The sequence below is a fragment of the Leucopleurus acutus genome, assembly GCF_964270905.1.
Source record: "Leucopleurus acutus genome assembly, chromosome: 3".
In the NCBI taxonomy this organism is placed as follows: domain Eukaryota; kingdom Metazoa; phylum Chordata; class Mammalia; order Artiodactyla; family Delphinidae; genus Leucopleurus; species Leucopleurus acutus.
In genome coordinates, this window is record NC_139145.1 from 38525420 (window position 1) to 38543835 (window position 18416).

The window sequence follows — 18416 nt, forward strand, 5'->3', positions numbered from 1 at the left end:
GGAGCTGGGATTATAAACCCAGGCATTCTGGTTCAGAGATCTGTATTCTTACCTAGCACTCTGCTGTCTCTCATATGCTCCACTGACTCTAATTTGTACAGTTGGTGCATTTCATAACCTCTCTTAGGCATAAAGTATCTAATTATCCTAAGCCAGCATTTCCCAACGTATGACTCACAGAATGTCAACAAGCATCACTTGAAGAAAAGGGTTTTGGACAAATATGATCGGAACACACTAGATTAAATGCAGTTAAACAGTTTACCTTACCTCAGGACTGGTCAGAGCTTTAACCCTGCCAAGCTGGGTGCCCTGTGAATTTCCACACTTTGGGAAATGCTGGTCTAAATTGATATTTTCTGTAACTTTTATTCTGAATCTTCTGAGTTACTATGAAACCAGAAGACTTTAATGTTAAGGTGGTATCAACAAAAAGGCATTTCAAAAATAGTATTTAATTAATATATCTTCAAAATATGCATAACGATGAATCTTCATGGCCTCTTTATGATTTTTTGCTTATACAGGAGCTTGGCTGTTATGAGTTCAGAAATATTATACAATATCTGCAGAGCTCTACGGATTTACCAACTCCCATCAGATAGAAGAGAAATTCATGTTAGTTCATTTGGGTTGGGAAAAGAGAGAACAGGTATGTATTCATTTTATTCTCACTCTTGGTAATAATTTAACGATTGCCTTTTGCAATGAAGCTGAACCTTTCCCACAGGTGTTATTTCATTCTCTGTCTAATTCTGGTCAAGTATTCACTCAGCTTTTAAACACATTTCTCCTTTTTAACCAAAAATAATTCAGCAATTGCAGTGTTTATGGCTGTTTTATAATAGCACTGGCTATCCAGAAACCTAGCATTCTTCAATCAGTATGTCCTCCTAACTAAAATATAAGGTAATTCACAGTACTTGTCTCGCAGAACATAAACCAAGGCAAAGGAATAATTTCAGGGATGGAACAAGAGAAGACTGCAGTGGTTGATAACCATAAATAGGCCTGGTCTGGAAAGTAAATGGGTATTTTCTACTACATAAATATTATATGTATTACATATTACATATTATGCATACAGAGAGACACGAAGATATAGCCAAGGCATTGCGAGCTGCTTCCTAAATACCTAATCTATATTTTTCTTTCAAAAGTTAAATTTAGAAAATAACCCAGGAAAACCAAAAATGCAGTCACTTACCATATCATGGTCTGAAACGGGTCCGAAACTGGTGACGAAGATGTCAGTCTTCACTTCAGTTACACGCTCTGATGAAGCAAGAAATTGGGACAGTGAATGTCTATCAACAGCCCTTATTAGATCTCACCACCACAAACTCACACCCAAATGGGAAATTTATAGACTTTGATTAGCAATTTCTAAAATTGGTCCACTGTGTAGTCCTGATAATTTACTGCTTACACATGAAATTTCACAGTGAATATCTTTCAGTGGAAAAACGGAGCCTAAATGTGCCACTTTGGGAGATAGATTTTATGGAGATGTCAGATGATGCTTAATGAATTCTTTAAGAATGGACACACTTTCCTGAGTGATACCAAGCCATTTCATATTATAATAAAAATATGTTAGCATATGGATATGGTTTGAACTTCAACAGTCTTATACAGCTCGTCAGATGCTCCAGGTACTTAGGCTACTCTTGGGAGGTATATAGTATACTGTAGTGAGCTTTATTAACTGTCTAAGGACTCAAGGGTATGTTTTATAAATGATTGCGTTCTGGCACTAAATCATAAGTTAATTATCCAGCTTACTCCCTGGGGAAAAAAATCTGACAACCTATATAAGTTTCTTCAGTTTTGAGGATAAGAAGAACATATGACGGTACAGCAAAAGTTCATTTAATAGATTCCATTTCAAGCTCAATGTGATTTTATGTTATTGGTCTCTGAGGCATATATTTCAACCAATAAAACATATGTATTATAGTTTGGTGACAACTCAACACAGATATTTTCAAGGAAATAGAGTCACTCACCAAAAAAAAAAAAAAAAAAAAGAGAAAAATGTTGCCTGTATAAAAGGAAACAGTTTGTTAAGAGGTGAAAATGAAAAAAAGATGACTCTGTAATTTTCAACTTTAGCTCTGAGAAATAACAGTCCAGTATTTTAAGCAATTCATTTCATTTATCAGGACATTTGTATCTTTGGTGTAGGACATTAAAAAGGTGATCCAATACATGCAATAAGAATTCTTCTGAAAATCAAAAATTGTATCCCTTAGCAATTCACTTGTAAACAGGTAATACTTTCAGTATAAATTTGGCTCAACAAATGATATAATAATTTTGAGGTGGAGAGAGTCGCCTCAATAACCAATCTAATATTTTTAGGCCATTTCCCCCCCAACAATTTGACTGGCTCCAAAATGCTTAAATGAGCCCCCTGACGTAAGAGTTATGTGGGGTACACTGTTTAACGCTTCAAAATAGAGGAGGTAGTTTGAGACAAAGAGAATAGAGATGTGTTTTTAGAACTCATTTCCAACCTCAGCTTTAACATCCAACATCCTGCCACAACTGCGTCGCTTAAGAAGAGCAGCTGGCAGCAATAAGTCTCAGCTGTATTAACCACTTGCCTCTCATACCAGTCCCCCTTCTCACCCCTTCCAGCAGTCACTTCTGCAATGTATACGTCTCTCTATTGCACACTCTCTTTCCATATATATATATATATATATATATATTTTTTTTTTTTTACTAGACTGATTCTTTTCTTTTTTTGTTGTTTTTGTTTTTTTTACGGTACGCGGGCCTCTCACTGTTGCGGCCTCTCCCATTGCGGAGCACAGGCTCCGGACGCGCAGGCTCCGTGGCCATGGCTCACGGGACTAGCCGCTCCGCGGCATGTGGGATCTTCCTGGACCGGGGCACGAACCCGTTTCCCCTGCATTGGCAGGCGGACTCTCAACCACTGCGCCACCAGGGAAACCCTGATTCTTTTCCTAGTTTGAATATCTGCTATTTCTTAAGACTCCATCAAGAGCTCATACCTTATTAGAATGTCAGGAATGACTTTCAATTAAAAACCATAATGAAAAGAAAATATATGCTATCTAGTCACAAAAGCTAGAATCTGTCTTATTAATTGAGCTCACTTTCATCTTTCTCTTTCAAGATTTCCCCTTCTAGATCAAGCAAAAAACCTCATTTTGTTCCCAAGTTTGAGTTTTGGTTCTCTCCAGATTATAAACTATAAGATTTATGGTGAATATCTTACAGATTTGAGTGACACTTATGGAATTAAAATTATGTCCTTTCTTTCATTTTTATTTTTACAGCAGACATCTGTCATTAAATGCATAAGCATTTGGGAAATATATACGAATCTCAGTTTGCACACTTGCAAGTGCTTGGTGGTGTGGGATGGTTCTCTTGGACTCCTTTATCACTATTATCCATTTCGGGGGTGTGAGGAGGGTATAATTTCTACACTTTAAGGTAACTCCCCAAGGTAGCTAGCTTTACGCAACTTGGCTTACCAGATATTTTAGGGGCAACCAATCTTTTCTTTTTTTTTTTTTAAATGCTGGAGAGGGTGTGAAGAAAAGGGAACCCTCCTACACTGTTGGTGGGAATGTAAATTGGTACAGCCACTATGGAGAACAGTATGGAGGTTCCTTAAAAAAACTAAAAATAGAGCTACCATGTGATCCAGCAGAGAAATCCATAATTCAAAAATATACATGCACCCCAATGTTCATAGCAGCACTATTTACAATAGCCAGGACATGGAAGCAACATAAATGTCCATCAGTAGAGGAATGGATAAAGAGGATGTGGTACATATATACAATGGAATATTACTCAGCCACGAAAAGAATGAAATAATGCCATTTGCAGCAACATGGATGGACCTACAGATTGTCATACTGAGTGAAGTCAGTCAGACAGAAAAAGACAAATACCATATATCACTTATATATGGAATCTAAAAAATAGGATTCAAACAAACTTATTTACAAAACAGAAATAGAGTTACAGATGTAGAAAACAAACTTATGGTTACCAGGGGGTAAGGTGGGGGAGGGATAAATTGGGAGATTGTGATTGACACATACACACCACAAATCTGTTTTATCTAGCATGATAAAATGGTCTGAAGAAGTGAGCTATCCACTTGCCAAATATATGGACTATTTCCCTCTGCTGATTTTAGATTGTTAGCAGATGATTCCATCTTCAACTTGGGGGGTGTAAGATAATCAGAAGAGAACACTCACTTTCTATATTTTCCCTTCTAATATATTTCCCTTGTCACACATCCAAACAGTTTTCTTTGATTTGTCATCAGCTGTTAGTAAGTATGCAGTGGAGCAAGAAGTTTCCATTGCTGTAAAACTCTGCTTATTATGTATGCCTCCGAAAGATTTGTCTTGCACATTAGCATGCTAATGTCTCTAAGAAACCATGTTTTAAATAAAAACGTGGTCAACATCATCTACCTCTGTGTTTCCCAAACTTACTTGGGAATGCTACTCTAAAACATTACAAAAGCTTTAGGGTAAGCATGAGGCCCATATAACATATTACGTTGTTTATAAAAATTTTTTAAAGTTCATAGTATAAGTTTAAAAACTTCAGAAAAATATTTTAAAAAATTTAAATTCCCTGGAATACCACCTTCCACATAAATCCACTGTTAATATCTTGATGTATTCCCTTACATATTTTTTTCTATTCAAATATACACTTAATGATTATCCTCAAACCACATTCTCACTCAGTTGAGTACCATCTCAGAGACAAGGAATAGGATCCTTTGACCAAAGTGTATCTTTCACCCCAGCTCACCAGGGAGTCCGTGAGTGGCATGTGAAGTCATTCTGCTTTAAGATAGAAAGTTTATAATCTGGAGTGCAAAGGTTCAAGACAGAAGGTTGTTGTGAATCAACTTCAGCCAAACTGTAAATAGAGGCATCGTTAACTTGCTTTTTTGACAAAGAAATGGTGGTTTGTAATCAAGTGCTCTTCAGGTGTACCAGGCTTAAATGGAAGATGAGCTCATACCTATGTGCTTTGGCTGAGAGCTAGGGCAACTGCTGAGGAACCTTATTTTTTCCCAATTCAAGAAAAACTTTGTCATCCCCCCCTCAACATGAAATCCCTGTTGTAGGGAGATATATATATATATATATATAAAATATACATATATAATTTATTATTTAAGGAACATTGAAACAGAATTTAAATCACGTGCTCTAATACTAGACTTTATTGACTTAGCGTTAGACTCTAAAGTGTTATTAGAAATACCTATAAAGTACTCAAGGCCTTTCTACGGGTCACATGAGGAAAAGTCAAAATATTTTTTTGCTTTGATATATTCTATTTAAGAGCATACAGCATGAGTCAGGAACTTCTGATGAAGTTCAGCTAGGAGGATTATACACCTAGCCAAAGTTAAACATGAATGAACCTCTTAGGTAATGAGGAAATTGTATGCAAGTGGAAATCAATTAAAATAACTCAGTTGAAAGAGATGTTCAGAGAGTAGATAATTCAGCAAATAATTTTTTTCAATCAAATATTTTCATCACAATAATCCTTCTCTGTCCAATGTAAAAAAATCAACAGATTCTTTCAAATTAGTATAACTGAATACACATGTTCAAGTTTTCAAAGGATAAAGATAGAATGGAATTATATAAAATGAGATTATGATGATGATGGTTGTTATTGCAGTGACTAAGAATATCTTAATATAGTACATCAATGTAAATGAAGTTTATGATGATAAATTAATTAAAATCAGTCTTTAAACAAGCACACTCTTCAAAGATATGTTTTACATACAACATATATATATAATTTATAAACATATATGAGCACACACATATATGTACACAAACACACACATATATGTATACACATATATATACACACTATATTATATCCCTCTATAACAGCTAGACAGCAGTAAATCTGTTTTTTACTGGGGATTTCCTACAATGTTGATATCCTGCTGATAAGTTTTGAAGTAACAGATGTTTTGAAGTGATAATTCAAAAAGATGATTAGTGCTTGAGGCAGAAATGAGAAAAGCAGTGCAGTATAGTGAGTAATAAGCACATTGGATTAAGAGTCAAAACACTTGGATTTTAACTCTGATTTTCCTAGAGAACAAGCTGTGTGACTTTAGGTACAATCCTTTAATGTCCCTGAGACTGTGTTATCACTTCTTTAATGAAGAAATAATACCCGCACAGTCAACTCCATTGCGTTAGAGTGAGGGTCAAATAAGATTTTAATGCCGAAAACACTTTGAGATGTATTTACTGGGTACATTAATTTAGTCAACGAATGTTTACTGAGCATTTTCTATGTGCCAGGAAGGCACTGTTCTAGGTAATAGTAATATCGATACATTGATGAGCAAAAGTGCAATTGCTCCTTTTCTTCTGTAGCATATCTCACAATCTTAGGTAAAACATATTTTAGGTAAATAGGTTAGAAACATAGGTAGGTAGATAGATAGGAAGAATTACATACGTAGTTGTGTATGAACATATATGCACAAATTATACTAGTTAATGTCAGATCATTATAAATGTTCTGAAAGAGTGTCTTTGAAGAGATGACATTTGAACTGCAACCTAAAAGGTGAGAAAAATTCAAGGATGAACAGAGACAGGGAAAGACATTTCAGGGAAAGGAAAGAATAAGGCAAAGAACTGAGGTGAGAATAGATGCGCTTGACTTAAGAAACAGAAAGTCCAGTACATCTGGAGCTTGGTGAAGCTGATGATCACGGTACAAGATGACACTCTAGAGGAAAGAGGGCCACACCTAACGAGCTTCTTACAGAAGCAGCTGACCTTTGTTCTAATGCAATGTCTTTGGGTAATGAAGTGAAGGAATGTTACTTGCAGTTTAAGAAGACAGCTGATGTGTGAAGAGTGGATTTTAAGAGTGACTGTAATTTTAAAAATAATGGAAGAGGGAATCAATAGTGAAGAATTGTAGGTGCTGTTTCCTTAGGAATCCCTATTACAACAATTTATTTAATATGGCATTGGCCCTATTTTCACTGGAAATGCTGTCTATTGAGGAACTCAGAATAATATTCACTGGGCCCAGTTCTGTGTACTCATAACTTAATGAAGGAGGTTTATTGCCTCCTTCAAGCTACTTTGCTTCTATTAATTCACAGAGGCAGTCACTATGTGGAGAATGAATTGGCTAACATTAGTCATCATAATAAAGTATGTCTTAAAACCCCACTTTGAAATGGTCCTGTTTGGAAATTGAAAGTATCCTGAGCTCCCTACATAACCATCAATTTATACTCCTGGATTGGACAATGTTTCAGCTCCCTGCCAATCTGCCTGGGGCAACATTTTTGCTCCTTGTCCTTCACTTCCATTCCCTTAATTCTTTAGAATAGTTGGCAATTTTCCCCTCCCTGATAACGTAGAGCAACTTAATGTTGGTGATATTCAGCTACTAAACCTGGATATGGGGTAGAAAATCACATTTCGAGGTGTCTAACCAATACCTGGTCCTTTGCGTTTTCAGATTCCAAGAACTCAGATGATACAAGAATCTCCCAGGGAAAAAAAGGTAAAGTTTATTACAGGAGACATTTATTTCTTCTCGACTGAGAATTTGCCTCCTTCCCTCCTTACATCATGGCATTTTCTATTGGGAGAGAGCAAAGCTGTAGAGAAGAATGTGATTGTTGTGTTGGAGGAATAGGTTTCTTTTGGTTTGTAGAAGTCTTGATCAAAATTGCCTAACCTGCAGTAGCTTTGAGGTATCCTACTTTCTGTTCCTATTATTGAATTTTAATTATATGAGAATAATAATATAATATCATTATATATTATATATATTATGGAGGGATATGGCGTCCACTTAGGACTTGGTTTTAAGTTCTTCAAAATGGCAGAGTCCATGACTATTAACAATAAGATTCTTACTTCAAAAACACTACAAACACTATTTTTCAAATATGGGATTCTTACCTCAGAAACACTACAAACACTATTTTTCAAATAAAGAACTCAAGTTCAGGCTGCAAAAAAAAATCATATACAGAAAAAAAATATGTATATTTTTTAATATTTCACATTGGTTCTAGAATCAAGATAGGAAATGGAAACTATATAAAAAGTCCAAAAGTAACTGCACAAAATATAAACTGCAGCTGTTTACTAATAATTTGGCCGTTATAACTTTAGCAAAATCCAAGTGGCTACATTTTATCTTAGGAAATGCTTGGCAAGATGATTTATATACAATAGGAAAAGATGGAAGCAGAAAGTTTCTAAATATGCTAGAACATTCCTCTGGGCATCTCAGTTGGATTCACTAGATGAGCTGGCTTCATGAGCTGACTGAATTTCTCAGCCAGTAAAAGTTAAAAGGTGTTCTCTGTTCATTTTAACAATTCCTCTTGGGTTTTTGGTAACTGCTTTTTCTCTAAAATTCAACTGAATTATAGAATGTCTAGATATAGTATTTCAGTGTAAATAGATTGCATTATGCCAAAGTCTGAGCATCTGTTCCACACCTTGCATTAAAAGCACCAGATACACCTATAGAAAATTCAAAAAGAATTCCAGAGTAGAATTTCAAAAGCTGATACAAAAAGCCATTATCTGGTAAAGAAAATGTAACAACAGCAATAAAAAAAAATTGGATAAATCTAACCTTTTTAAATTTGGGGGGGGGTATTGTCAGTAATTTAGAATCTTTTTATTTTATTGAAGGTGAACACATGTGACACGGATATCTTGCCCTCTAAATTTTAGAAATTCTGGCTTTTTAATATAAATACAAAATGTGTGTTTTAAGTTAGGTGAACATGAATAAAATGGTTGCCTCTGATCTCAACATCACACAGGATACAAAAACATAATAAAAGATCACATGAATATCAGATATCATCTTGAGATAGAACAAAGTCTAGTCACCTAAAGTTTAGAGTTGCACAAAATTTCACAAGTTAATCTGATTTTTTTTCTCCAGAACACTCTTAGTTTCCCACCTTTACTTATTTTGACCTAAAGAAACATAACCCAATATCCCAAGCTAATTCCCCAAGGAGCCCGTACCACCTTGCCAGTATCACTCATATCCAACCAGTCTCCTTGCCTTTTTGGAGATGCTTATACCTTAAAGCTAAGATCTCTGGCAATAATAGGGCTAAATGAAGTCTAAAAGGTCTCATACAGGTGTAAAAAATCAAAAATTGGGAAAATTAAGAAGATAAGGAGTAAGTCTGCTTTGAAGCATAGATTGTTAAATAGTATGTCGTGCTAAAATACCTTGAGGGAAAAATCCCAGCTACATTCCAGTCACAAATACTCACCTAACTGATAGCTTCAATTAAGTAAAATCTAAAACAAACAAAAAAATTCCCCCAAATTCTATAACACTTATAGGAAAAAGAAGAAAATCTTAACTAAATGTGTTAAGCATATAGTAGGAATAAAGCCCATTCTCTACCTCCATTCCTACCTACCTATTTACTTATTTACTTCTCCCCCCATCCATCTGGGTTTGTCACATGATGAGTACACACGTGTACTCTTTCAAAAGAAAGAGAGATGTAGCCTGTATATATGGTGTGGCAGAAAGGAAGGGAAAGCTGTCACTGGAAGGGCATTACTTCTTAAAAATCTGAAAACTTTCTTCAGAATGTAGTTTTGGATCTATGTTTCTGGATTGTTCTTACTCCCTCTCCCAGAGTGCAGGGAAAGCCAAAATGATGGTGGCTGAAATTTTACCCAGATAGCTGTAATTCAGGGGGAGCATCATTTAATTTTTTCGGAAGTGGGAGAGAATTCAGGCTTCTTTCGTTTATTAGATTCAGAGTCAATAAGGAGACACCTTGAGGAAATGAATTTTCTCAGAAGGTGATTGGTTTGGTCTTGATTTAAGGCAAAAAGAGGAATCTTGATTAACCAAGGAACACCTGAGCCTACCCATCCTCCTACCACACATGCCTTTTCCATTTTCTCTAAGTTGCTCTCCTTCGCCTTCTCCAGCCCTCTCACTTTTCCCTGTTCTTTCTTCTCCTTATTTTCAGTACCCTCTTTTGCTCTCCTTTCTTCTGTAACCCTTTCTTTCTTCTCTTGCCATTTTTTTTTTCCTGGATTTTACCTCCTCCCCTCCCTCAACCATTTTATTCTTCTCTAGTGACCATGCTTTAGGCAAGAGCTTTTCAAAAACATTCTTCAGGCCCTGATTGCAAGGAAGAACCAGCCCTCCACGTCTTGTCCTCAGAGAAAGAGATATTAAATGAGAATGAATCCAACAATCACTGACAGTTTCGATTTGTATTTTCTGACTACTGACTATTTCAATTCAAGTCTATTTAAAGCTTTCTTCATTAATTTTATACTTAAAATATGAACTTGCCAACATATTTTTCTCTTTACATCCTTGAATAGAGTATATTATTAGAATTCCACACAGTCTATCCTTTTTAGTTCTTTTATTTTATTTAAAAAGATACGTGTCTTCCAGGATATCTCTAGGTTGCCCTTTTCTTTCTACTTTCTCAGGATTGCTCTTGACCCTGAAAAGATAGCCTTTTGAAATAGTGTTACAAAATCTGCAACTGATTCCTATCATCTGGATGAACCGTGTTATATATCTGTTTTCTTAGTTATTGGATCCAGGGTGTACATCTCCAAAGAATAATGTTACACTTTTGGATTCTGTGTGTGTTTCTGAAAAACAGGTCATGATGAATCTGCATGTACAAGAGTTTCTTACATTAGTCTCAAGTCTTAGCTTATCACATTTCTATATTTTCTCAAGACATTCAGAAAAAAATATCCCTGCCTTCTGCACAATGTTGTTATTTTTATAAAACCAGACTTTTATCATAATAAAGAAGAGGGTGGGCTCCTATCTCTTGCGAGAGAAGATTATCCTAGCTGTGATCATGAACCTACTAAGAGGAAATTTTTACCACCTTATAAGCTAATGATAATCTTTCAAGTATTGCCTCTACATAGTTTTTACATCTGAAAGCAAATGGATCATGTAAAAAAATCCATTTTTATAATGGCAAGAGAGCTACTGGAATGCATGTCATACTTAGCTTACCAGAAATCTATGATAAAGAAATAAAATTAAATAATTTTGCAGAAGTATATATATTAGATAATTTCAATTTATAGCATCCAAAAATCATGGTGTTAACATTTTTCTCTATTCTGTAGCTGATTATGTTTTATAAAATATCTAAAATCTGTGTTTAATATTTAAGATGTTTTCTGAAGACAGATAAAGATTCTCAAAATGTACTTAAACATGTTAAGATGTTTTCTAAAGACAGATAAACATTCTCAAAATGTATTTAAACGTGTTAATGATTCTGCAGATATATGTAGTAAACACATGCTATATATGTAATAAACACATGCCATTATATCCCTTAAGACTGAAAAAGCATGACAAAAAAATGACAAAAATTTAGTTAGTATTAAAGTTTTTTCATAAATCTCAAATCCATCAGATTTAATTGCAGTATGCTCCAGGATGATAGATAAAATAGAAATAGAGGAAACTATTTGGGCTACTTTTTAATTTGTTTTCATGTCTATCATAATCTCAAAATCACTGTTTCCAGAAATCATAAATATCAGAAAAATCATCTTTAGCAAAAATTAAAGCATATCCATTCTTTTTGATTTTCCTGAGCCCTTGAATTCTCTATTACTGTAACATATTATATCCATTTCAATTAAAAAGAATATATCTTGTCTATATTTAGCCAACTACTATTTCTTTTCTTTAAATATCTATTTTTGTTATTTTGAGGGGATTAAGTAGGTAATAAAGTAGATTCCACCAAAACTGCAGCCTGAATTAATGTAGTTGTTTCTGTTAATAAATCCACCATTATCTTGAGTCTTGAAAATTAGCTTTTGACCCATTCTTAGTCTATATTATACATCCTCAAGGTCTGTGGCTCTCCAAGACTCAGGTATACATATGAGGAGTAGGTGAAATGCTTCCTGCTTATACTATATTTGATTAAAGAGTTATTACACATAATTAAATGTAAATGAGCAGTCATGGGCTTGTTATTTGTACTCCAAATAACAATACGACCAAACAGCTGATTATTAAAGAAGGGGTGTGTGTGTGTGTATGTGTAAAATTGTTTAACAAACTGAAAACTATGCACAGAACTTATAGAGGATACTCACATTCACAAGGTAAAATATTAAATGGGATTTCCTAAACTAGAATGAAGATAAGATTTTCTAGATGTGTTATAAAATTCTGCTGATTTTCTAAGGAGATATCATGGAGAAGGAAGAATAAGAAGTAAAGAAATCAGATACATGCCCATTAGTACTTTAAAAGTCTTCTTTTTAAAAGTTATTATCACTGTCCTGAATTTCTTCTTTTTGTACATTCCTCCCCCACCTGCAGTCTTTGTAATTTATTTCAAATTTTATGAACCAAGAACAATTTTCCTGAAACCACTCCAGAGGTTTAGATATACACAGACCTTATATTAATACATCACATACACATTTATGCACTCCATTTTGTGACCAATGCATTTTGTTCCTTAATATTTTTTCAAAGAACTTAGTAAAAGGAAACCAAGTGGAGTACAAACCTGGAGAAATTTGTATGGTGTGTCCTAGAACGAATGCTTGAGATTGATAGGAAAGGACACCTGGTAAGACCTTTGACATATATCCGAGTCATGTCTTCGATAAAGGAGTTTTCCTTAAACCTCTGAGACACTAATGACATTTGGCAGCCTCAAAACAGACCTATGATCCATATCTGTGTCATTACACTGCCCAGAGTATTAACAGGAAGACTAAATCCATGTTACCATTCTGTTTTAAAATCAAAAATTGAATTCTTAACCTTCTTATTCTTTGCATAACTTTGCTGTCTAGATGAAGAGGAGATGAAATTCTTAATATTGTCATTTCATTGTAATTTAAATATTGCTATTAAATAGTTTCAACAAATGCTCTGGAGAGAGTGCAGCATAAGTTATAGTTGGGAGTCATAGATTCTATCCTTGGTTTCCTATGTGACTTTGAACAATAATTTATTTCCTTGCTTCACTTGTTTTACTCTGAGATCAATATTTTGTTTTGGCTTCATTAGTCTTTGTTTAACTAAATAAGATAGGTTGATTATCTTACTCAAGGACTATTTAAATAAGTGTGTAATGCCTTGCACTATTTACTCTTATTGTTATAAATACTGTATTATTAAGTGCTAACTTCTTCCTGAGTAGAAATTCATTAGTAAAACCAATGAACTGGTATACAAAAAAAAAAAAAAACATTTTAACTATAGAAAATTAGGGTTTAAGTTTAAATTCACAGTCAAAACAAAACACACACTATCATCTATCTCATTCACCTTTTATCCTAGAGGTGGGGTAATCTAACACAAAATAGTGGATCAATATGTAATATTCCCAAATAAATGTTTAGAGCAATAGATTCAGAGATACTCTACTTGAATTCAATGCAAACATAGCTATGCCTAATGAAACAGAGATGCAGTATTTGAGCTGGAAGAGATGATATTACCCCCCTTTTTCCCTTGTAAAATCAAATCATACATGGAAAAGATTGATTGTCAAGTAAATGTAACATTTATTTCATGACATTATGAGAAGTTTGAATCTGCCTTCTACTACGTACGGGTATGTGCATGGGATGACCGTGGAAAATTGAATTAATATTGAGCAATATACTAAAAATAGGATGTCATTACACTACGTGCTTCCATTCTTATTACTTTAACATGTAGAGGGAAGCAATAATTTAATAGTAAATGTTTAATATTGTTCTGTAAAATAAAAACACGATAATGCTACCCACCTCCCAATCCTGGTCTCAGGCGATTGTCATAACCATCAAGGAGTCGGTCCAAAATCCTAGTGAAGACAGTGGTGTTGTCTTTAAGTTCATCTTGTAATGAGGGTTGTCCATAGCTGAAAAAAATGTAAAGGGAGGCAATATCTAAATTATACATTTCTACTAAAACCTTTTTCCAAATAAAACCTTCCGCAATTTTCCAACTTCCTTTCTATTGAATCTTAATTTGAAAATTTCTTCTGGTAAAGTAAAAAGATGTCATAGTTTAATTCTTACCATTTTCTCATATTTGTTCTCATAGATGATACGCTCTTTATTCTAATATTTCTAACTATGGAAGGAAAATTACAGGAAATGAGTTGTGTCTTTACATTTATAATTCTCAGCATGTATACAATGTTGTAATGAATGTTTTCTCTGGGCAAGCAAGAACACTAATGCACTTTAGTAAAAAACCTAGATCTGGGAAACTTCTTCCCAAATTAAAAAAAAATGTATTTCTGAGCTACCAAATTACGTAATAGCTTTGTTTTCATTTAATTTAACATGTAGCATAATCCTAAGATTTCACCTACCAACAACCGTCCCTTTATCCACTTCATATATATCTATGTTTTGTGTTTTTGTTGTTCTTTCTGGTATTTAGATGAGAAAAATAGATAAAACTTGTTAGGATAATTACATGTTCACATCAGTGTGTAATTTCCATTCTTCTTAAGGTTTATGAACCAATTTTTATAATTTGTCTATTCAAACCTCTAATTAATTGAATTTTGTCATTTCTGGTCTTAGAAGTAAAAGATAGCTTGGAAAAGATATGGTCCAGTATTCTTAATTTATGGTTTTACTAAACTAATGCAGGATTAGCGTTTTAGGAAAACACAGCCATTTGTAGAGTTTGAACTAGAATCCAGCTTTCTTTAACTTTTAGTCTAAAACTTTATTTTCATTCTTCTATATCAGAGTAATTGTTCCTATTTAAGTCTTTCTATGTGAAGGTCTAGTTTTTATCCCTTACCAGTCATTACTAGTCTTTGAATTTTGACCACATAATGACTGCAGTTCACATATTATTTATTTATTACATCAATCACATTACTATCTATGCTCCTTGAATCATATTTTACGTAATGATTAGAATGACACCTCCAAAATCCTTTGAGAGAAGAGTATTCTATGTTAGGAGGGATCACACTTACTGATATATTTCAATGATAGCTCTGACCTTGAGCAAAAAGAAAAACAAAAAAAGAATATAGAGTGTGAACTAAAAAACGGACACAAACATATCACTTTCAATTTAATATGCTTTTGGCATCTCTCTTGTGTGTTTATATTACTGATCAATCTAAGAAAAATAATAACATTTGAAACCAGGGTTCACTGATTTGACAGAAGCAAGAAATATAATCAAAGTGTCAATTCAAAAACAAACACTATTATTTGGGTAATAATGTTATACTGGCAAAATGCAAAACTTTTCTGATAAAATTTTAATTTAATAAGCTATTATAACTAAAAGTTATTCATGATATGAAATATATGAAATGTACCTCTATGAAACAGTTCTCCATTCTCCTAAATTCAACATTAATACTGTGCAGATTGAGGGTTTACTCTCCTTTGGCAGAATTAAAGATCTTACTAGTTTTTGAAATCAAATTTTCAACAAGCGCTGTGTCTTCCAGGATGTCTTGCTAGCAGATGACAGCAGTAAAGCAAAAATAGTTTTCTGAATACAATTATTTATAAAAACTCATTGTCACAAAACCTACTGCCATGCATGCATCTTTCAAGGATACTGGAAGGTCATCTTGATAAAGGTGGAAAAGAAATGCTAACACACTTTGAGTTGTGACGAGAGCCTGACCAAGTAGTCTAAGGAAGAATCACTAAAATAAGAAGGGAGAAAAAGATGAGATGGTGTGATATGACAGAGCAAATTAGATTGTTAATATGATTCCCAAAATATGGGGTGATCTACTACCTATACCTGCATTCTCTTTGTTTTCATAGCTTATGTCAAATTCAGGAAATGCTTTTTTACCCCCTGGTTTTATTTTATAAATGTTGTACTCACCAATTGTTTGCATTGGAGTACAAATGCCAAAAGAGACTTTTCCCTCCCTCCCAAAGAACCAGTTCTGCTCTGCCAATTGGAATGATAATCTTTCTTTTATGTGCTTTTCTTAATCAGGTTATGCTTCATTTTTAATTCTAATTTACTATGTAATTGTCAGACAATGACCCTAGGATAAAGATCAAGATTATTTATTTGCTATTAAATACTCATGCCAATGTAATGTTTCCTAAACTGAATATATAATTTGTAGAGAAATGTCAGTTACAGTACGTGATTTTGATTCCATATGAACCACTATATGATAAAACATTGTGCACTAACTCCATCTACAGGTCATTACAATAGCAACACTTCATACAATTTTTCGAGAGCGGTGAAGAACATTTAACTCCTCAGATTAAGAGTATCTGGCAATAATGCACTTTCTGTTCATCTGGCGGTCATTATTTATCATACACAATAACAAACAATAAAAATAGACAACTTCTCAATTTAAAAAATCCTCCTTAGTCCTTATCTTTCCAGTCTATTCCATCTCTCTGCCTTAACTCATAAGGGTTCACTTTTCATTACATTATGGAGAATCTTAGATTTTTGTAATATGTCTAAGACTTTCTTTGGGGCCACAGGAGTGGACTACACAAAAAAATATAAAAGCAGATAAAGGAGAATCTGAAATATTTGGTCATTTGTATCTTTGTTAGTATAATATGTCTATGCATTTGATGGGATCATTAGCAAATATTTTGAATATGGTTAATCATATGATTACATTTTTTTCTCATAACTTGTCTCCACAGTAGTTAAACTTAAATAGAGAAGTTCAGTTTTGTCTAACGTTCTTAAATATGTGTGTAGTATATTCTACTTCTATTGGTTACATAAATAACAGTTTCAAAACATAATGCACATGCATTTATAAAAACTTATGACTTTCAAATTACAAATGTTATTCTAACCTTTCCACTTCCACATAGTTAGAAGTTACTCTATGATCTTTGCAACTGGTTAGAAATTTTCTTGTTGGAAAATCAACTCACATAGTATGCTGACATTAATTGGGGTAAGTTTTTCTGTGAATTAGGAAACCACATGTTTTGTTCAGTTACAACTGAGCAGTGAAAAGTTCAATTTAAGAATTAAATGTTGAATTAATACGTTCCTTAACAGAAGCGTGTTAAGCGTATTCTAACCAACATGCAAATAAGTTGATTATTTTTTCATATTGTTCTTCTTTATTAGCTGGAATTTTATTGCAGTTAAGTTTTTTGAATTCCCTTAGTCATGAATTCATCCAAGGACAATTTTCTTCCCCCTGAAAGAATAAATGAAAAGTTACAGAAATTCTCATGCAGATTTAAAATAAAGGGTCCCCACCTTCTTCCAGTCAATGTGCTCAGAAGGAGGGTCCAGCCCCAAATGTAGTCAGAGAGACCCGGACTTTTCTTCATTGCGGGCTTGTGCAGCTGAAAAGTAGAACAAGTAGAGATCAATGTCTCTTGCAAGAAACATCAGGTTATAACCACTAGGGCTGACTGAGGCAGTTCAGATAAATGCTTTTAAGTCAGGAAATGACCTCACTGGGCTATGACACCTCACTGGAAGCAATGGAAACCTGGACCATCCATTCTCCACTTTCACTCCCATTTCTCCATTCAGAAATATCAGTGTCTAAATTTCTCCTGTAAAAGAATACAAGTTGAAATTCTCTCAGGTGACAATATTGCTTAACATAAAAACTGTGAGTTGTTTTTCCTCTAGGTTTTATATTTACAATGTAGTTTGCATTACTCTCTTCTTGTTATCATCTGAAAAATTTGACCTTTCTTATTTGAGTTCCCACAACTGAACTGTGCACTGACAATTTTCAGCTGGTGTCTACAACAGGGAGAGCATGTTTGGAGGCTGTGATGGGGTAGGTTCATATGCTTTGATGACTGAATTTATCTTTGGATTCTGGGTGCACCTTGATTTCAGAAGCAACTGCTATTTATCTTTTAAAAAAAAAAAATAAAATCGTAGGAAACACTCAGTTGAATGCCGAAATCATGCTTGTAATTCTCTGCCTGTGATTGCCTCGTTAAATATGCTCGCTAATGCTTCTGTGAGGCTAAAGGACATACTTTATAGTCAAGCCATGTGCTGATCTCTCACATACAAACCACACTCACATAAATGCACACAAGCATGCCCTCACATGTCTTTTAAGCCCTCTCAGATTCTGCCAGGTTGCTGCTAGAAAATGTTTCATCTAAAACAGATGGAAGCTGGAGTGCTTTGCTTTGCATGAAAAAGGGAATCTTTTTTCCCTCTTAGGTAAAGTGCAATCAATCACCCTCTGTTGAATTTAGACTTGGTAGTGGGATGTTGGAGGAATGGAGGAGCATGGAAAGCTTAGAGGATTTTTAAAATTATAATCTATTTGTGTAATTCTTAAAAATCAGAGCACTACCTGGTGAATGAGCAGACATGGT

At 34.1% G+C, this 18416-nt stretch overlaps 1 protein-coding gene across 1 annotated transcript in view; it reads right to left on the reverse strand.

Moving 5' to 3' along the window:
• The window catches only part of GABRA1 (gamma-aminobutyric acid type A receptor subunit alpha1), a gene marked incomplete at both ends in the record, with an annotated part of 54251 nt that extends 36858 nt beyond the window's left edge, over positions 1 to 17393 (reverse strand). The window contains 3 exons of the mRNA XM_082837487.1: positions 1208 to 1275; positions 13863 to 13975; positions 17320 to 17393. Coding sequence (XP_082693613.1) covers positions 1208 to 1275; positions 13863 to 13975; positions 17320 to 17393 — 255 coding nt within the window. The remainder of the gene's footprint in view (positions 1 to 1207; positions 1276 to 13862; positions 13976 to 17319) is intronic.
• Between the last annotated feature and the right edge of the window lie 1023 nt (positions 17394 to 18416).